The 16295-nt window shown below is 34.1% G+C and overlaps 4 protein-coding genes across 5 annotated transcripts in view; 2 read left to right on the top strand and 2 right to left on the bottom strand.

The window, feature by feature from the left end:
• Nucleotides 1-485: 485 nt before the first annotated feature.
• Nucleotides 486-16295, bottom strand: part of LOC129940792 (protein D3-like) — a 31962-nt gene continuing 16152 nt past the window's right edge. The window contains exons 2-3 of the mRNA XM_056049273.1: nucleotides 1087-1329; nucleotides 486-1025 (exon numbers count right to left, since the gene is read on the bottom strand). Of these exons, the coding sequence (XP_055905248.1) occupies nucleotides 525-1025; nucleotides 1087-1329 (744 nt within the window). The 3' untranslated portion in view covers nucleotides 486-524. The remainder of the gene's footprint in view (nucleotides 1026-1086; nucleotides 1330-16295) is intronic.
• On the top strand, nucleotides 8701-9515 carry LOC129940795 (protein D3-like). Its single transcript, XM_056049277.1, has 2 exons — nucleotides 8701-8876; nucleotides 8940-9515. Exons 1-2 carry the CDS (start codon nucleotides 8754-8756, stop codon nucleotides 9450-9452), a joined length of 636 nt encoding a protein of 211 aa, XP_055905252.1. The 5' UTR covers nucleotides 8701-8753; the 3' UTR covers nucleotides 9453-9515.
• LOC129940793 (protein D3-like) lies at nucleotides 9675-10451 on the bottom strand. Its single transcript, XM_056049275.1, has 2 exons — nucleotides 10251-10451; nucleotides 9675-10195 (listed from the first exon to the last, which is right to left on the bottom strand). Exons 1-2 carry the CDS (start codon nucleotides 10392-10394, stop codon nucleotides 9695-9697), a joined length of 645 nt encoding a protein of 214 aa, XP_055905250.1. The 5' UTR covers nucleotides 10395-10451; the 3' UTR covers nucleotides 9675-9694.
• LOC129940794 (uncharacterized) lies at nucleotides 14219-15398 on the top strand. 2 transcript variants are annotated; one of them, XR_008780763.1, is made up of 4 exons: nucleotides 14219-14356; nucleotides 14431-14767; nucleotides 14852-15234; nucleotides 15292-15398. XR_008780763.1 is itself a non-coding variant. In XM_056049276.1 (3 exons), exons 2-3 carry the CDS (start codon nucleotides 14448-14450, stop codon nucleotides 15168-15170), a joined length of 639 nt encoding a protein of 212 aa, XP_055905251.1. In that variant the 5' UTR covers nucleotides 14219-14356; nucleotides 14431-14447; the 3' UTR covers nucleotides 15171-15398. The 2 variants fall into 2 exon arrangements, 1 of the variants encoding a protein (XP_055905251.1); XM_056049276.1 differs by having other exon boundaries at nucleotides 14852-15398.

A 16295-nucleotide genomic window follows, 5' to 3' on the forward strand; every position in this document is an offset into this window, starting at 1 on the left:
CACTTGCCAATTATAACAGCTGCCAAGAGGGATTTAAAAATACTGCAACATTCTTTTCTTTTCTTTGTAATAATGATTTCGTTTTAGTAACTTGCAGCTAAGTTCTCGTTTTACCTTAATTCATATAAGGTCAATGGCAATTCAAATTTGACATTACGGTTAATGGCTTCGAAGTGGAAATCTGAGAAATGCTAACCGAGGCTTAAAATTAATGGCCAGAGAGGAAAGTACTGATTGACAATAATAAAATGCAATCGAAAAAATCAAATCAGGTTTTCATCGTTCATTGATTTTGTTTAAAGTACGGGTTGATAAACTTGGTTATGTCAGGCTTGATACTTCTTCTGATTAAGAATTTGTATACTTTTTTGTTGAGACCAAGTGAAAAAATTAATTGATTTCTCTTTAGAACGCACGTCTTTTTTCAATATAAAAATAATGGACATGAATGGAAAACCTTTTATTAATAAAAAGAAAAAAACATATTTAAATCAAAAAATTTGTTTTATTATTATTTAAAAATTTCATTCAGGTTTGTTTAATTCAAAACAGCATTGAAGCTGACCATAAAGATCTAAAACATAGTCATCATACTCAGAGAGATAGAATTCTGCTCCTACAGGTTCACCTAAATCGTATTTCGAAGCAAAGGCATTCACTGAAAAGTTTGATCGTCCTTCGATTGTATATTTATCAATGGGTTTTTCTTCAAATTCAATACGCTTTGGTTGTTTGTAAAGCAAGAACACATATCGATTTAAATCTGCTCCTCTAGGTGGTGCAGATCCTACGTACTCAATCAGAACATCACCTGAAAGAATATTCTTTCCAGGAATATTACCAACCATCCAAGTATTAAGTTCACTTAAAAAAGGATCCTCAGGATACGGTGCATCAGGATCAGCACAAACTAAAAGGTAGTAAGCATTTTCGTCAGCATTCCAATCTACCATGGGTTGATCTTTTGCTTGTGATGGATATATAATATTTCCCATGTTCACAACTGCTCCACTGTTAAAAGTAATCTTAGAGACAAAAAAATTGTGTTAGAAAGTCATATGTATCGAGCTAAATCGATTTTAATACCTTTAATGCTTCTGGAACATCTGATGTAATCATGTCTGGTATAACTTTAAAGCTCTTCAGAGCCTTTGTGATATTGGATTCCTCATTTTGAGCTCGGGAGGTTGTGGAAGCAGCTGCTACCAGTAGAAAGATCAATAATTTATTCATATCGATCGGTTTTACGAAGAATGCTTGGCTTGTACTTGAAGCCAAAAATGTATTAACCTTATTCTGTTCGATGTCGAGCGTGAAGTGTTTTTTCAGCTGAAATTGAAACAATTTAAATATTTTTTTGTTGTTGCTTTTGAGAATCAATTTTTAGTGTTGAAATATCAACGCAGAATTTTATGTTTTAACATTTGGTTTGAGTAATAAGGTTGAATAATTAACCTAACAAATAAAAATTTAATGACGAAGGGGAGTGCTAAATAATCATTACGGTATGAAATCGTATATTATATGATTGTAATTTAGTATATTGGTTTCAATATAATAAGGTACTGAAATATTTGAAGCAATTTCAATTGAGTTTTAATCTTTGGAATCACAAACTCATAAATAGGTTTGCTAATAATAAACGATAGATGTTTCATTTAAATAAAACTGAATAATATGGAAAAAACAAAATTAATGTTAATAATATTATTTATAATTTAATTTTTATAAATATTATTTTATTATTAATTATTGAGTTTCGGATTCTTGCCATGCTACAGTTTTATTCTTCAATTTCTTTGACTTCAAAATTGGCATACAATGCCATAATTTTAAAATTAGATAAAGACTTCCGGTTTTCTTTAATTGGGAACTTATAAACAAAGTTCAACCCACTGGGTTTTCAATATCTTAGTTAGGTTAGGTTAAAGTGGCTGTCCAAGATGGAAACGAACACACTTAGGCCAGTTTAATGAGCCATTGTGATACCACATGAATCTTGAGGTTTCCTCCTAAGCTCAATGGAACCAGTTTGAGTACCTTACGAAACAAGAGAGGCTGATTATGCTGATATGATCTAGATCTTTAAGATCGTTAAAGAAGAATTGTAATAGGTAATTTTTGCGTTTTTGAGCCAGAGCAGGCCATATGCAGAGAAGATGAAGAATTGTTTCCTCCTCTTCCTCGTTCATACAGCTTCTGCAAAAGTCATTTGAGAATACGCTTAGTCTCGTGGCGTGCTTTCCTATTTGACAGTGTCCGGTTATGGCACCTATTATCGAGCTTATATGCGATCTGCTTAGAGAGAGCAAGCACCTTGAACGTTTTAAAACCAGTGTTGGACAGATGTTTTTTTGTGACTTGACACGTGGCGATGTTGTTCCACTTGGTGTTTGCTTTCTTCATAGCGTCTTGCGTTATCAACAGTTTTCATGTAGCGATTGGTATACCAGTACGAGCCAAACGGGGTAGGATGGGCTGCACTGTATAGTTCCTGGCGAGTTCATGTGCCTACAGTTACCTGGAATGTGTCTATGGCCCGGCACCCAGCAAAAGTTAAACTGCTGTTCCATCTCCATTAGAGATGATCGACAGTTATGGACTGTTGTAGAGTCCAGGGATTTGATAGCAGCCTGATTATCTGAGAAAATACGGATTTCAGATGTTGATATCACGTTTTCTTAAAGCCAATAAAAGACTTCTTTTATCGCCAAAAGTTCCGCCTGGAACACGCTACAGTGATTGGGAAGGCGGAATGAGAGACTTAATTTCAGTCGTTCAGAGTACACACCTCAACCCCCCCTTCTTTTGTTTTGTATTTTTTTTTATATAAAAATGGATTGCCCCATCTTCCACGAATGTCCTATCCTCCCAAAAAGATCTGGGAGGTATAGAAATCTGAAAATTTCTATCGAATTGCAGTTGGGGGATGCTGTAGTCTGTGTGCTTTGGAATTGATTCTTAATACCTAAGCATTACGGAATGGCTCTTGCAGCTATTTGTTTGCTAAATATGTCAAGAGGTGTTAGGTATAGAAAGGTGTCCAGTGCCGCAGATGGGGTCGTGCGAAGCGATCCGCTTATACATAGGCAAGCTGAACGTTGGATTTTATTTAGTTTATCCCGGTTTTTAGGTTTCTCTAAACAGTCTACCATACTGCCACACCGTACGTTAAAATCGGTCTGATTAGGAATATGTATAGCTAATGCGTGATTCTAGGTTGTAAGCCCCATTTATTACCAACAGCTTTTTTGCAAGAAAAGAGAGCTACGGTAGATTTGTTGGCTCTTGCTTGTACATTGCGTTCCCAATTCAGTTTTTTATCTAAGACAAGACCCATGTATTTAGCCTCGTCTGAGAATTTTAATTGGATTCCTTAATATAGGTAGGGTTGATAAATGGAATTTTGTATCCTCGAAATAAGACTAAATCGGTTTTGTGTGCCCAAAGTATTAGTCGGTGTTAGGCATTTTGTAAGAGTTCATTTATGTTGTTAAGATGCTTTAATGAAAGTGCTATAGCAACGTGCGTCGTCGTCGTCCGCATAGGCTATCACTCTGAAACCCTCCGTATCCAGACTAGTCAGGATTTCATTTACCACTAGGTTCCAGAGGAGAGGGGATAGAACACCACCTTGCAGTGTCTCTTTATTACGAATCGTCGGCCAGAAAAGTTGCCCGGTTTTGAGTTAATTATTCTGCTAGTCAGCATTAAATGAATAAACTCCCGAAGAGAACTTTCTACATTTAAATATGTTAGTGCAGATGTGATTGCAGATGTGTCCACGTTGTTAAAGCACCTTCGATGTCAAGGAAAGCAACTATAGTAAAGTCTTTATGAAGGAGGCAATGGCGGATTGTATATGAAAACACCATTTACATTTTACTTCCTTAAACTTTTTTACTAAAAGTACTACTTTTGACTGAACATTGGACCAAGAACATAATATGAATTGGATATTCAGCCTTATTCCAAAAAAACAACACAGGTACATTTGCAGGTAAATTTTTAAATCTTAAAATATAGGAAATATTTTTAAACAGACTTTTTGAAAGAAATTTGGTTTTCTGTTGAATACAAAAGATTTAAAAATATTAAATAAATCTACTTTTGAAGTGAATTTGCTTTGGATGCTCTAGAACTGAGATTCAAACACGAATTTCAATAATACAAATGTCCCAAAAAAATCAAGTGACACTTTTGTTAAATTAATGGCTAAGTGAACAACATAATAAATGTTTCATATCTGTTGATAGCTTTGAAACGAGTAATTTGTGAGTACTACAAGACTTTTCTTTCGAACTTATTTTTTTACTTACCTTACTCTGTTTTAATTTATTTATTTTAGAGAAATTATGTACTTTAATGCAACTATTTCCTTAAATTCAATAACCATACCTTTTTGTCTCTACAATTTTTAAGTTTTGTTGACGCCTTTAAAAGATCAAAATACCAGTAATCAGATTGATAACGAGAGTAATAAGAGACTCCCGGAAATTGATTTCGAAAAAAACTACACCAAAAAAAGCCCGACATATCAGATCTTCTCTCATTTTCTGGATTTTTAAATTTTTGCAGTGTTCTTTGCATTAATAGAAATGAAAACAGGAAAAGTGTGTTTAGTTTTTGGAAAAAAGCTACGTTTCAAAACAATTTCCCACATTTCTGCGTGAAATGCACCAAAAACCCTCTAACCTATTGTATTTTAGCTCTTAAATATGAGTCATCCACATTAAATAGTAAGACCATACCTTACTAGACAACAGTGTTCTAAATAATTTATTAACTAAAGTTGGCATTTTAGCAATTATTAAATGTTGTTATCATCCTTTACAAAACAATTAAAAAAATTTTTCATGAGTAAAAACTCATCTAAGTGTGTGACATCCCCCCCCCCCCACTGATGAAAAGTCTGGATCCGCCCTTGGATGGAGGGAATATTGGACAATTCGTACTAAGGTGTGTAACGCTGTTTCCACCGATTTACCTTTGCAGTAGGCATGTTGAGACGAAGACAGAAGTCTTGTATCAAAACTTGCCCTTAAATAGATATCAATCAATCTTTCTAAGGTCTTAAGAATGATGATAGAATTATAGGTCGTAGTTTTTTAGGATTGACTTGCGAGCATTTACCTGCTTTCTGTATAAAAACAACCTTAACTTCTCTGCATGCCGAGGGAACGTGGACCAGGTTAAGAAAGCTGGTAAAAATTGCTGTAAGGATTGGTGCAATTATGTTAGAAGTCTTTTGTAGCTCGGCTGGTATTATTCCAACTGGCCCTGCAGATTAATAAACATTTTAAGGTCTAAAATGAGTACAATTATGCGAGTTCAAAGGTTCATTATTAACTTCCCATAGGAAGTTATTGTAATGGGTCCGATTTGTCAAATTGAAAATTTTGACATTTCTCGACGTTTCAAGGTCCCTAGAGTTGAAATAAAAGATTTTTAGAAAGATGTCTGTGCGTGCGTGTGTACGTACGTTTGTACGTCCGTACGTCCGTACGTCCGTACGTTCGCGACGTTTTTTTCGTCGTCCATAGCTCAAGAACCAGAAGAGATATTGACTTCAAATAAATTTTGTTGTACAGATAATAAGGCAGAAAGATGCAGAAAGGGCTCTCAGGAAAATTGCGTGGGTGGTTTTTTCACCATAGCAGTTTGAAAAAAAGGTGAAAATTTTGGTTAACCTTAAATATCTTACGAACCAAAAACGCTAGAGACTTGAATTAAATTTTATATAATATATTGTAACGTGATACCAACCAGGTATATTTTTTGAAAAAAATCAATATAACGGTTTTTTTTATAAATCAATAAAACTGAAAAAAAAAAAAATTTTACGACTGAAAAATGATTTCATCTCTAAAACTATTTTGTGCAACGAAGAATAATGTTTTTGACATCTGATAAAATTTTGAGAAAAATCTAATTGACAGTTTTTTTTACAAAAAATAAAAACCTAAACAAAAATTATAAAAGTTGGTAAAAATTGAAAAAAATTGAAATTTGAGGACTCAAATATCTTTTCAAAACTTTGAGATATTGGCTTTAATTTATTTTTATCTTTTAAAACATCTTGTTGTCAACATTCAGTTAAAGTTTGAAAAAAATCGATTTGACAGTTTTTGTACAAAAAATTAAAAACCGAAAAAAAAATTAACAAAAGTTCGTAAAAAATGATTTTCGACTCAAATATCTTTTAAAAACTTTGAGTTAATAGGTTCTAACTAATTTTTTCTTATAAGAAATATTGTTTTCAACATTTGGTAAAATTTTGAAAAAAATCGAATTGGCAATTTTTGTACAAAAAATAAAACTCTTAAAAAAAACAATACTAAAACTTGGTAAAAATTTACTTTCGGCTCAAATAGCTTTTCAAAAATTAAAAGTATTGGCTTCAAAGTTATTTTATTTCATAGAAAATATTGTTTTCAATATTCAGTAATTTTCATATAAAAATCCAACAGTCCGTTTTTTTCATAAAAAATAAATTCTACAAAAAATAGTGCGCAAATTTGGTAAAAATACATATAGACAAACTTTTAAGCAAGACAAATCGACAGACGGAATGGGTAGTTATCAGTGTGGGTCGCATCCCAGCCTCTTTTTTCTTATTAGTTATTTGATAACAATGGACAATTTTGGCTATAAAAAGTGCAACTCACTTATAACTAGAGTTCTAAAATGTTTACCTTTTTTTTATTCGGTAAAATTAGTGCTTAGATATGATAAAGCTCTGATGAAGGTAGAGGACTTAGTTGTGGATGTGATGATACGATCTTCACAGTAGATGAGTGTTGAAAACTTTTGTAGTAAAGCAATTTCTTGATGACCAAAAAAGGAAACAGTTAGTGAAGTTTGTTCCAATGTCAATTAAACAAGTTATTCTATTATCGACGCAACATAAATGTGAGAAAGCCACTTCTCAAAATAAGTCTGTAATGATACTGGATTGGAACAAAACCAAAGGTGGAGTCGATGTTGTCAATCATTTGGTTTATTTTATTTATTTATTTCTTAAGCCGTCAAACACAACGCTGGCCGATGGTTTTCTTTTAAAGCTTACTAGACATAGCAGCAGCAGCGACTGTGCTTCAAATAACGCAAAAAAAAAACGGGAACAACTACCTTGGATGCCCTGCACCTTATGGAAAGAGGTTCTGCGAACAATCGCCGATAGACTTCCTTGCAAAAGATGTCACATTTGTTCCAGAGGAAACAAAATTCAATATACTCTTCAATAGTACCTATGGGTGAAAAGTTTTAGCTCGATTTTAAGTACCTAATTCGAGGCGCTTGTTGGCCACGCAAGATAAGAAAATACGCCTTTCATCAAGCAGGGGTAGCAAAGCTGCTGTCTTCACCAAATCAGATTTAAGAGACTCAATATTTCGTCGAGGCTTACAACAATCCATCACTGAAGCTGGATGATGAACTCTTTGAACTTTTCCAACCTTTTAAGCAGCTTCCTTGGTGCTATAGGCGTAAATCCTGTAGTTTTGGAAATTAAATTTCTATTCCAGAGCCAAAATGTTCTCATATCTGAAAAGAATATTTTTGTGTCCTCCGTTTGCGTGTCTTAGAAGCATCAACTTTGATCTCGGCGCTTTTTTTGTGCAGAGCCTCATTCAATCGTTTTCTAGTAATTCCTAGGTTAGCGCCTTGTTGTCTTGTTTTATGGGGCGTGGCATCGTTCTTGTGAGTATTTTTGTGTCTTGAGCCATACATTTCTGTTTGCTGAGGGAATTTCTTCAGGCTTTTTCCGCAACTACTTCGATCCCACTTTGACGATGTGGCAATTTCTTGCTCTGTCACAAACTGTTTTTATCGTTTCAAGTTTTTGTATAACAGACTGTGCCTCACGTTATTAATTCAACTGACTCATAACTGTTCTTACTTAAGGAAACGTTTGTCCGTTATACATTTTGAGAACAACAACAAATCAATACCTCTCATAAGTTAGGGACAGTACTTATGGCCTAAGTACATATATACAAATTATGATCGGATTGATTAACAACTTCGTTAACTCTGAAGAAAGTATCAAATGATAATTGAAATTAAATCATTTGTGTTTAAACGAGTTTGCTCTTTATATCAAACTCTGATAAAAGTAATTTTAAAAAAAATGTATTAATAAAACCAGTTCGATCTAAATAAATTATATCCTTATGCGCTCATTTTAAGGTAAACGTATTAACAAAATAAAAGGTTTGAACACTAGTAAAAATGATTTTGATTAAGTAAGAGATTCAGTGCCGCTTATCTAATATGTTACGCCACAAATGAATTTTTGTGAACTTTATAACTCAATAAAAAGATATTAAACAATATAAAATATTAAAGGAAATAAAAACGGTGTTTTTTTTATTGATACAAACCATGCATTATTAAAATTGACAAAAAACTCATGATGTACGTATTAATAAATTAATTTATAAAGAGGTTGGTTTTATTGTAGCGGAAACAAAAAACACATTTCAAATACTCATTGAATATTGTACAACATGTTGAGGCCTTGTTACCCATATGGCATTTGTATGTAAATATTTATTCACAAATAATAAAAATTAAAAAAAAAAAGTTTGGATTGTATATTTTCGGGTACCTACTGTTTACATAATGAGCGCACAATTAAGTACAAGAGACAAGTTACTTTTTTGGATGATCTGATGATTCTTGTCATATTAATTTAGGTTTCTCTTAAAATTGGTCATAAACACGGAGTGTAGTGGAATATTTTGTGCATAATGAATAAAGCTATATTTGGCATTTTAACAATTTCACTTTTTTGTCTAACTTGGGCGGAATCATCTAAAACATCCAGAACCCGCCGGCAGTTTAACATCGCAGATAATGCTGAAATATTAAAGGTCTTTCCATTTTCTTGTTTCCTCAAAAGAATTTTGTATACAGCCAATCTGTTTTATTTGTAGGTCACCTTTGAGAGTGCAGTATCTGTTGATATGGGAAATGAAATCACACCATATCAAGCCAAAAACATATCTAAGGTAGATTGGGACGCAGATGAGAATGCCTACTACACAATAATTTGTACAGATCCTGATGCACCTTCACCGGGTGATCCTTTCCTTGGTGAACTTATTACTTGGTTGGTTGTTAATATTCCTGGCAAATCGATAGCTTCAGGAAAGATTCTCGCTGAATATTTTGCTGCTGCGCCTCCAAAAGGAGCTAAACTAAATCGGATTGTTTATCTTCTGTACAAACAACCAAGCGAACTGGAATTTGATGAAAAACCAATTGATAAATTTACTTTCGAAGGACGTTCAAACTTCTCATCCGAAGAATTCTCGTCTAAATATGGACTTGGCGATCCAATTGCTTTCAACTATTATCTGACTGAATTCGATGAATTTGTAAGAGAAGTGTATAAACAGCTGAACTGTTGTATTGAGTTTAACTCACCAAAATATCATTATACATAAAATAGTGAAGAATGATTTTTTTTATTAATAAAAAGTGCATTGAGCGCAGTGTTTATTCTATTATTTTCAAAAATTTAACTGACACACTTAAACAAAAAGAATAACAGAAGGCAACCAAGAATGTCCAAAATCACACAGCTCGTTATGAGATTATATGTTTTCAGTTCCAAACTAGTTAAAAGTAGAAGGAGTGGTTTATTTTAGTTAAAAAGACACATTAAATATAATTCAATTAATTTCATTTATTCTGGTTTATTCAATTCAAAACAGCAGCTTAGCCTTTTGTACACTTTCAAGACATGATCATCGAATTGAGTTAAATAAAAGTTTCCAGCTACAGGACCTCCAAAACCGTATTTTTCAGAGAAATCATCCAACGAAAAGTATGGACGTCCGGTAATAGTACTTGCATCAATAGGTTTACGGTCAAACTTAATTTTCTTAGGATGCTCGAAGACAAGGTAAATCGATCGATGCAGTTGTGACCCTCTTGGTGGTGATACAGGAATATATTCAACGAGAACTTCTCCCGAATCGACATCCTTGCCAAGAATATTTCCAACCATCCAAGTTACAATATTGCTAATAGACCGATCATCTGGTGCAGGTGCATCAACATCCATGCATAAGATTGTGTAGCACGCATTGTCATTAGCATCCCAATCAAGCGCAGGTTGATTTCTAGCTTCAAAAGGAGAAATTTCGTTTCCTTTATTAACAGATGCCCCACTGTCGAAGGTTACCTAAAGAACAGATTCTAGTTTGAAAAATCCTTTTTAAAAAGATTGCAAAAGTAACCTTTAGTGTTTGGTCAATATCTGCAGAAACAATTTCAGGTATAATCTTAAATTTTTTCATTGCTTTAGTGATTTGAGATTCTGCTCCCCATGTTACGCAAAATATGGCAGAAATTATAACTAGGAAGAATGTTAATTTATCCATATTAAATAAAAATAGGCACGTCTATCCTGAAAACTGATGATCAGTTCCGTATAAACGTTTTTTGAGTACTGAAAAAATGGAATAATTAAACTCAGCGTGTCTGAGACTTAAGACCCCTCATTTATCATATCATAGATAACCTTTTTTTAAAGTAGGTATAGGCAAACAAAATATGTTTGCTCTTAGAAATGTTTATATGTACATACATATACCACCCACATATTTGTTTGAATATTTAATTAACACCATTTGTTCCATCACATGATCCTCTAATATTACGTCATAAATACCTAAGCGAGATCACATTACTGCAATGATATGTGAAAATAAATATTGACATTCACTTTTTTGCGTGGAATTTTTCAAATGATTTTAACTTTTCAATAAAGACATTTTAAAAACAGGCTGATAACTGATGCCCTTATAAAATTTAATTTCAGTATAGCCAGCCAAACTATCATCTGAAGAAATTCGAAAAGCACACAATCAATAACAAATAAATTAAAGCAACTTTCTGTCGAGCTATTTAAGACAATAAAATAATTTTGTATTATTTTTTTTTTTCGTAAAAAACAAATTATCAATTGATTTGTTCTTAAAATGATACCAGAATTCATGATTCTTCGTAGTACAGGTTTTTCCAATAAGAGGATTCAGATCAAACAGCCCAATATTTGTGCAGCTGTCACTTGACTGAAGACAGATTTGCTAAGGTCAGTAGCGAGCTGTCTCCGCCAAGTTGATTGAGATTCTGTAACACCTGAACTCGTCATCTGAGTCGTGGTCGCTCTATACATGACCCAGCCATCTTTTATTCTTTTAAGCAGGTCAGTATCGCTGTACTGTCCGTACAGTTCGTTATTTTCAACCACTCTTGGTCTACATATGCAGACGGGACCGAAAATCACTTTCTCATCTTTCTTTGACACGGTCAAGCCTTAGTGCCATAAATAAGAACCGGAATGATAAGTGTCTTATAGACGGTGATTTTGTATGCTCGAGAAAGAATTTTACTTATTTATTTACTTTCTAAGTTCAAAATACCATCGATTTTCAGGAGTTATTCTCAGTTTAATTTCAGCACTGGTATAGTTGTCTGAATTTATAGCTGTTCATGGTGACCTGTCTAAGACGTTTTTGTTCAATGTCCTTATTTGATAAGAGCACTTATTTAATCTTGCCCTCATTGACCACTTAATCCATCATTTGCGATACATTCGCAATGCTCAAAAAGGCTCCATTGGCATCACTCTTTGATCTTCCAATTATGTCAATATCATTGGCGTTCCAGTGTAATTGGATGAACATTTAGAAGATTGTGCCTCTAGTGTTATGGGTTGGGTTTTGCACTGCCAGAACGATGTTGAAGAAGTCGCATAACAGTGCATCGCCTTGTCTAAAAGCTTTATTGATATCAAATAATTGATAGCGCATCGTGTATTTCTCAATAGTTATTCTGAACAAACGGATAAGTTTGACAGGGATACCAAAACTAGACATAGCTCTATAAAGCCCATTCCTATAGATGCTGTCATACGCGGCTTTAAAATCGATATGGAGATGGTGGGTATCGATTAAAAGTTCCTGGTTTTTTTTGCCAAGATCTTCCGTAATGCGAATTTTTGATCGATGATGGACTTTCCTGGTCTGAAGCTACAATAATCAGGTTGTTGACGAACGGCTGCAGAAGTTCATATAATACAGTAGAATGAAACTGATACCTCTGTAGTTAGTGCTATTGCGAAGGTCTCCTTTTTTGTGTAATAGGAGATAATTCACTTATGGGGCATGCCTTCTTCTGACCACACTTTGAAAATGAGTTGGTGTATACTCCCTACCAAGTCATCTGCTTTAACTAATTTGGACTTTAGTTTCGATATAGCTATCTTCAATTTGTTTAAGGGCCGATTTATAAGCCTGCATGTGCTTGCCTACCTGGTCATCAAACCAGGGCTTTCGGTGTGTCGGCCGTGTGAAACCTAGCACTTCTAAGGCGGCATTGCTGATGGCTGCCCGAAAATGTTGATACTGCTTTTCGATGTTTAATACAGGCAGCATAGGACCTCTTAAGAAGTTGTTAGAAGACTGGATCGGAAAACAAAATACAAAATAGCAATATCTTGCTATAGTAGCCGTCTAATGCCAAATCTTTTGACAGTACTTCCTTATTTTAGCTTGTATCACGATATCCGTAGCCGTACCTTGACTAAAACGAAGTAAGTGTATCGAGTCAATGTTGCCCCCTCGGAATGTTCGGACATCCTTTATACTGAAGAAATGTTGGCGTCGACCGTAATGTGGTAAATCTGGTTGACAGTTGATTGATCTGGAGATTTTGATATCCCCTCGTCCATATCAAGATGTATTAACTGTGTAAAAGCTATCAGCACGTTTCACCTCGCATCGAAATCAGCCTGAATCCGTTGTCGAAGGTGATGTCCTGCAGAATGTATCTCCCGATTGTGCCAGGGTACTGCTCATATGCCTTGTCCAAGAGCTTGAAGTATATTTCTCTGCTATCTTCAAACTTTCTCTTCTGTTGGGGCATGCGCACATATTAGGCTTATGCGGACTTTTCAAGACTTTTTGCCTGAGTCCAGTTCCAACAACAATTCCACACTCAAATAGTCTTATAGTTTGTGTTTACCAGGTCCATCCCATCGCACTTCGTGGATGGCGTTAATATCTGCTCCTCGCTAACTGTTCGTATCCATTGATGTATTAACGGAACTAAACTTCTACATACAAATCCGAGGATCCAAATATGTCCTAGGAACCCCGTACGGTATTCACTTAGAAGTTCCAAACAACTGAAACGTCACCTTTGATTCCATTTTCTGGAATTCCTCCGCCGCCGCGTGCCGTCTGGATAACGAGAGGTCCCACCTCTCACAAACAGTATCTCACTCAGTCTTCGATGTTTCGTATTAAATGACTTTTCTGTTTTAACATAAATACATCAGCGTTCTTTTAAGGTTAATGTATGGAATGTGAAGACTCACAACAAGTTAGTTTTGTGTGATGATTTTCCAATATTATCTTCTTTTGTCGCAATCAAAACCAGCACAAACAATTAATTTCAAAACATATTTTTTAAGGTTCTTTTCACAAACTCAAAAACGATAAATTAGACTAATAACTAATGAAAGTTTTGGAAAACTAAGTGAGACACTAAATAATTTAAAATGTATGTAATTACCAATAGGAGTTTATACTTTGCAAAATCATAAGAAAATTTTATATTTGCTTTGCATTACGCTTCAAAACCGTGTTATGGACTTTTTTTTACATTTTAATAGATGCATTTTAAAGGACTGACAATGAAGAAAATACTTATTTTTTCAGGGATCTATATCATTACTCCAAAATTTCCAAAAAAAGGATTTATATGGAAGGCAATATGATGATATTAACCAAAACAAAACATAATTTTCCCATACATTTTAGTATGAATACCCAAAGTGACTTACTAAGAATCAAGGCTCAGGTAACATTAGTTTAAGTAAAATGGAAGGTATTTGTTGACTTAAACAAACTCATGCAAATACGACAAGTAAAATTTATTTCCTTTCAACAATCTTCATCTAAATCACGAAAAGCTTTTTGCAACAAAATAAACTCAACTAAACAATACGCTAATAAAATACTCAGCACCCCTGATTTACTATATTTACTCTACTTCACTATTTCGACTTGGTCAACACTGTCAAGAATGCATCTTAGCATTGACATTGATGACGAAATTCAATCGAATCAAAACAGGTGACCATGAATTTGTACATTATAAATACCTCGACAAAGTTCGACAGTGGTTTAATTGAATTTTAATCGAATTGTTAGAAACAAGCGATTATCAGCAATAGAGTTTGTTTTCGGGTGTAAAATAAAAAATATCTAGACGTGAAACCTCTTGTTGGACCTCTTTCCAAAATAAGACTCCTGAAATTCCTTAGAAACAGCAAGTAAGAACTATAAAAACCCTTTAACTGAATATTGGTGCGAGATTTTAAACGCATAAATAATGTTTTCCTTTCAGATTAATTTGGTACAAAAATGAGGGTTCCCAAGTATACATCCGATGCCTTCGATAATGTCGAATATGAGGTGCGAATTACGTACACTCTTGAAACAGATCGAAGGATTATGAGCTTTGTCGATAGCTTATGGGGCATTGAGATAACGGGAGGCACCGATCAATACGAGCCACTTACTGTAATAGGTGTGACGAGATCGGGCCTTGCTCGAAGGGCTGGTATCCGGCTGGGTGACATAATCACCCAAATCAATGACACTCCCGCTGAAAATCTCACATTCAATGAGGCACAAGCCTTGATTCGAAAGTCGGGAAAATATTTGAGGCTATACGTTAGAGGGTAAGTTTTATCTAAGAGTGTTTTTTTTTCAATTTTGACTCAATAATTTATTTTACGTAATCAATTTGTTTTTTCAATCTTCAGTGACGATGATGCTGACAGCGACGATGAGTTCACAGTTGACTTTTGGTTCAAACCCCGTAGACCATGGAGGCGTGATTTTACACCCATCCAATGGGTTTTCCCGTGGAACGATAGACGAAAACCCATCTACAAAGAGTCCAACTGTTTCATGGTGTTCAGCAGAATGGAAGAAAAGATCAGAACTCGTCGTGCAGTCACATCGAGAATTGGAAAGAAGGAACCTGGAACTCCGCATACCAGGTCGTTGACGCCGTCTCCACGCCCTGCCAATCAGCCTGGAGAGAATCTCCTAAATACCATTCTAAAACCTAGATCCTAGATTGCTTCCTTATTACAAAAAAAAGAAACGAGTATTTAATATTATGTTCGTGAGAGGCTCTTCCGTAAGGAACTATTTTTGTATAAGATCATACTTAGTATAATAAAATCGATTCCATTAGGTTTAAGAATTATCGACAAGACGACACTGACTGCTCTTAATTTAAATACATAATGTACATACTTACATTATTTATATGAATAAAAAGTATATTTTTTAGAAACTAAACGAGGTTATATTTCTTCATTGTACATTTCAATGAAGGTTAAGGTCGAAAGTCATCTAAACTTAGGTCTCATTAATCGATTGGTCTATTATTAGACAATTGTTTTTGCCTTATATCAATGATTCGTAATAAAAAAAATTCAATTTATTTTTATTGCATCCGCAGTAAAATACAATTTTGTTGTTTATATCTTGATGACTATGTTTTTATTGTTTATTTTGTACTCATTTTGAAATAATTTCCTCTGCAAAGCCTTTTAAACTGTCAACTAATCCAGGAAACATTATTTCAGGGTATTTTTTTTACTATCATGAGAATATATTTGGTTTAAAATTTTATTGGAAGAAAAAATTTCTGATGTAATCTAAAGCGCTACCAATACTAAGCCAGCAGTAAAAAGTAATGCGATATCAAGTCACGAAAAATCCTAACTTTAGTGAGTGATTTAAATATTTAAGGGGGTGGAAGTGGAACAATTGTCCCTCTAGATGTGGACTATTTTATTTTTAAACATATCAATACATAAATGTTGTTAAATGCGTGTGTTATTAACTTCCCATAGGAAGTTATTGTAATTGGTCCGATTTTTCGAATTAAAACGTTGACATTTCACGTAGTTTCAAGGTCCCTAGAATCTAAATAAAAGATTTTTAGAGAGATGGCTGTGCGTGAGTTTGTACGTAAGTTCTTACGTTTGCGAAGTTTTTTTCCTAGTCCATATCTCAGTAGAGATATATCCACTTCAAATAATTTCTTTTATACAGATAATATTGCGGAAAGATGCAGAATTTAAAAAAAGGCGAAGAGGTTGGTTAACCCAAAGTTTTTCACAAACCAATAAAGCTATAAACCTAGTAAAGATTTAAATTATGTATTTTAACGTTATACTAAACTAGTAT

Source organism: Eupeodes corollae, chromosome 1 (genome assembly GCF_945859685.1).
Source record: "Eupeodes corollae chromosome 1, idEupCoro1.1, whole genome shotgun sequence".
NCBI lineage: Eukaryota > Metazoa > Arthropoda > Insecta > Diptera > Syrphidae > Eupeodes > Eupeodes corollae.

Bases quoted from the DNA above. Each gene is read 5' to 3' on its own strand.
- LOC129940794 (XM_056049276.1), top strand. From the start codon at position 14,448: ATGAGGGTTCCCAAGTATACATCCGATGCCTTCGATAATGTCGAATAT. The intron at 14,768-14,851 runs GTAAGTTTTATC...TTCAATCTTCAG, and splicing joins TTGAGGCTATACGTTAGAGG to TGACGATGATGCTGACAGCG.
- LOC129940795 (XM_056049277.1), top strand. From the start codon at position 8,754: ATGAATAAAGCTATATTTGGCATTTTAACAATTTCACTTTTTTGTCTA. The intron at 8,877-8,939 runs GTCTTTCCATTT...TTTTATTTGTAG, and splicing joins ATAATGCTGAAATATTAAAG to GTCACCTTTGAGAGTGCAGT.
- LOC129940793 (XM_056049275.1), bottom strand. From the start codon at position 10,394: ATGGATAAATTAACATTCTTCCTAGTTATAATTTCTGCCATATTTTGC. The intron at 10,196-10,250 runs GTTACTTTTGCA...TCTGTTCTTTAG, and splicing joins ATATTGACCAAACACTAAAG to GTAACCTTCGACAGTGGGGC.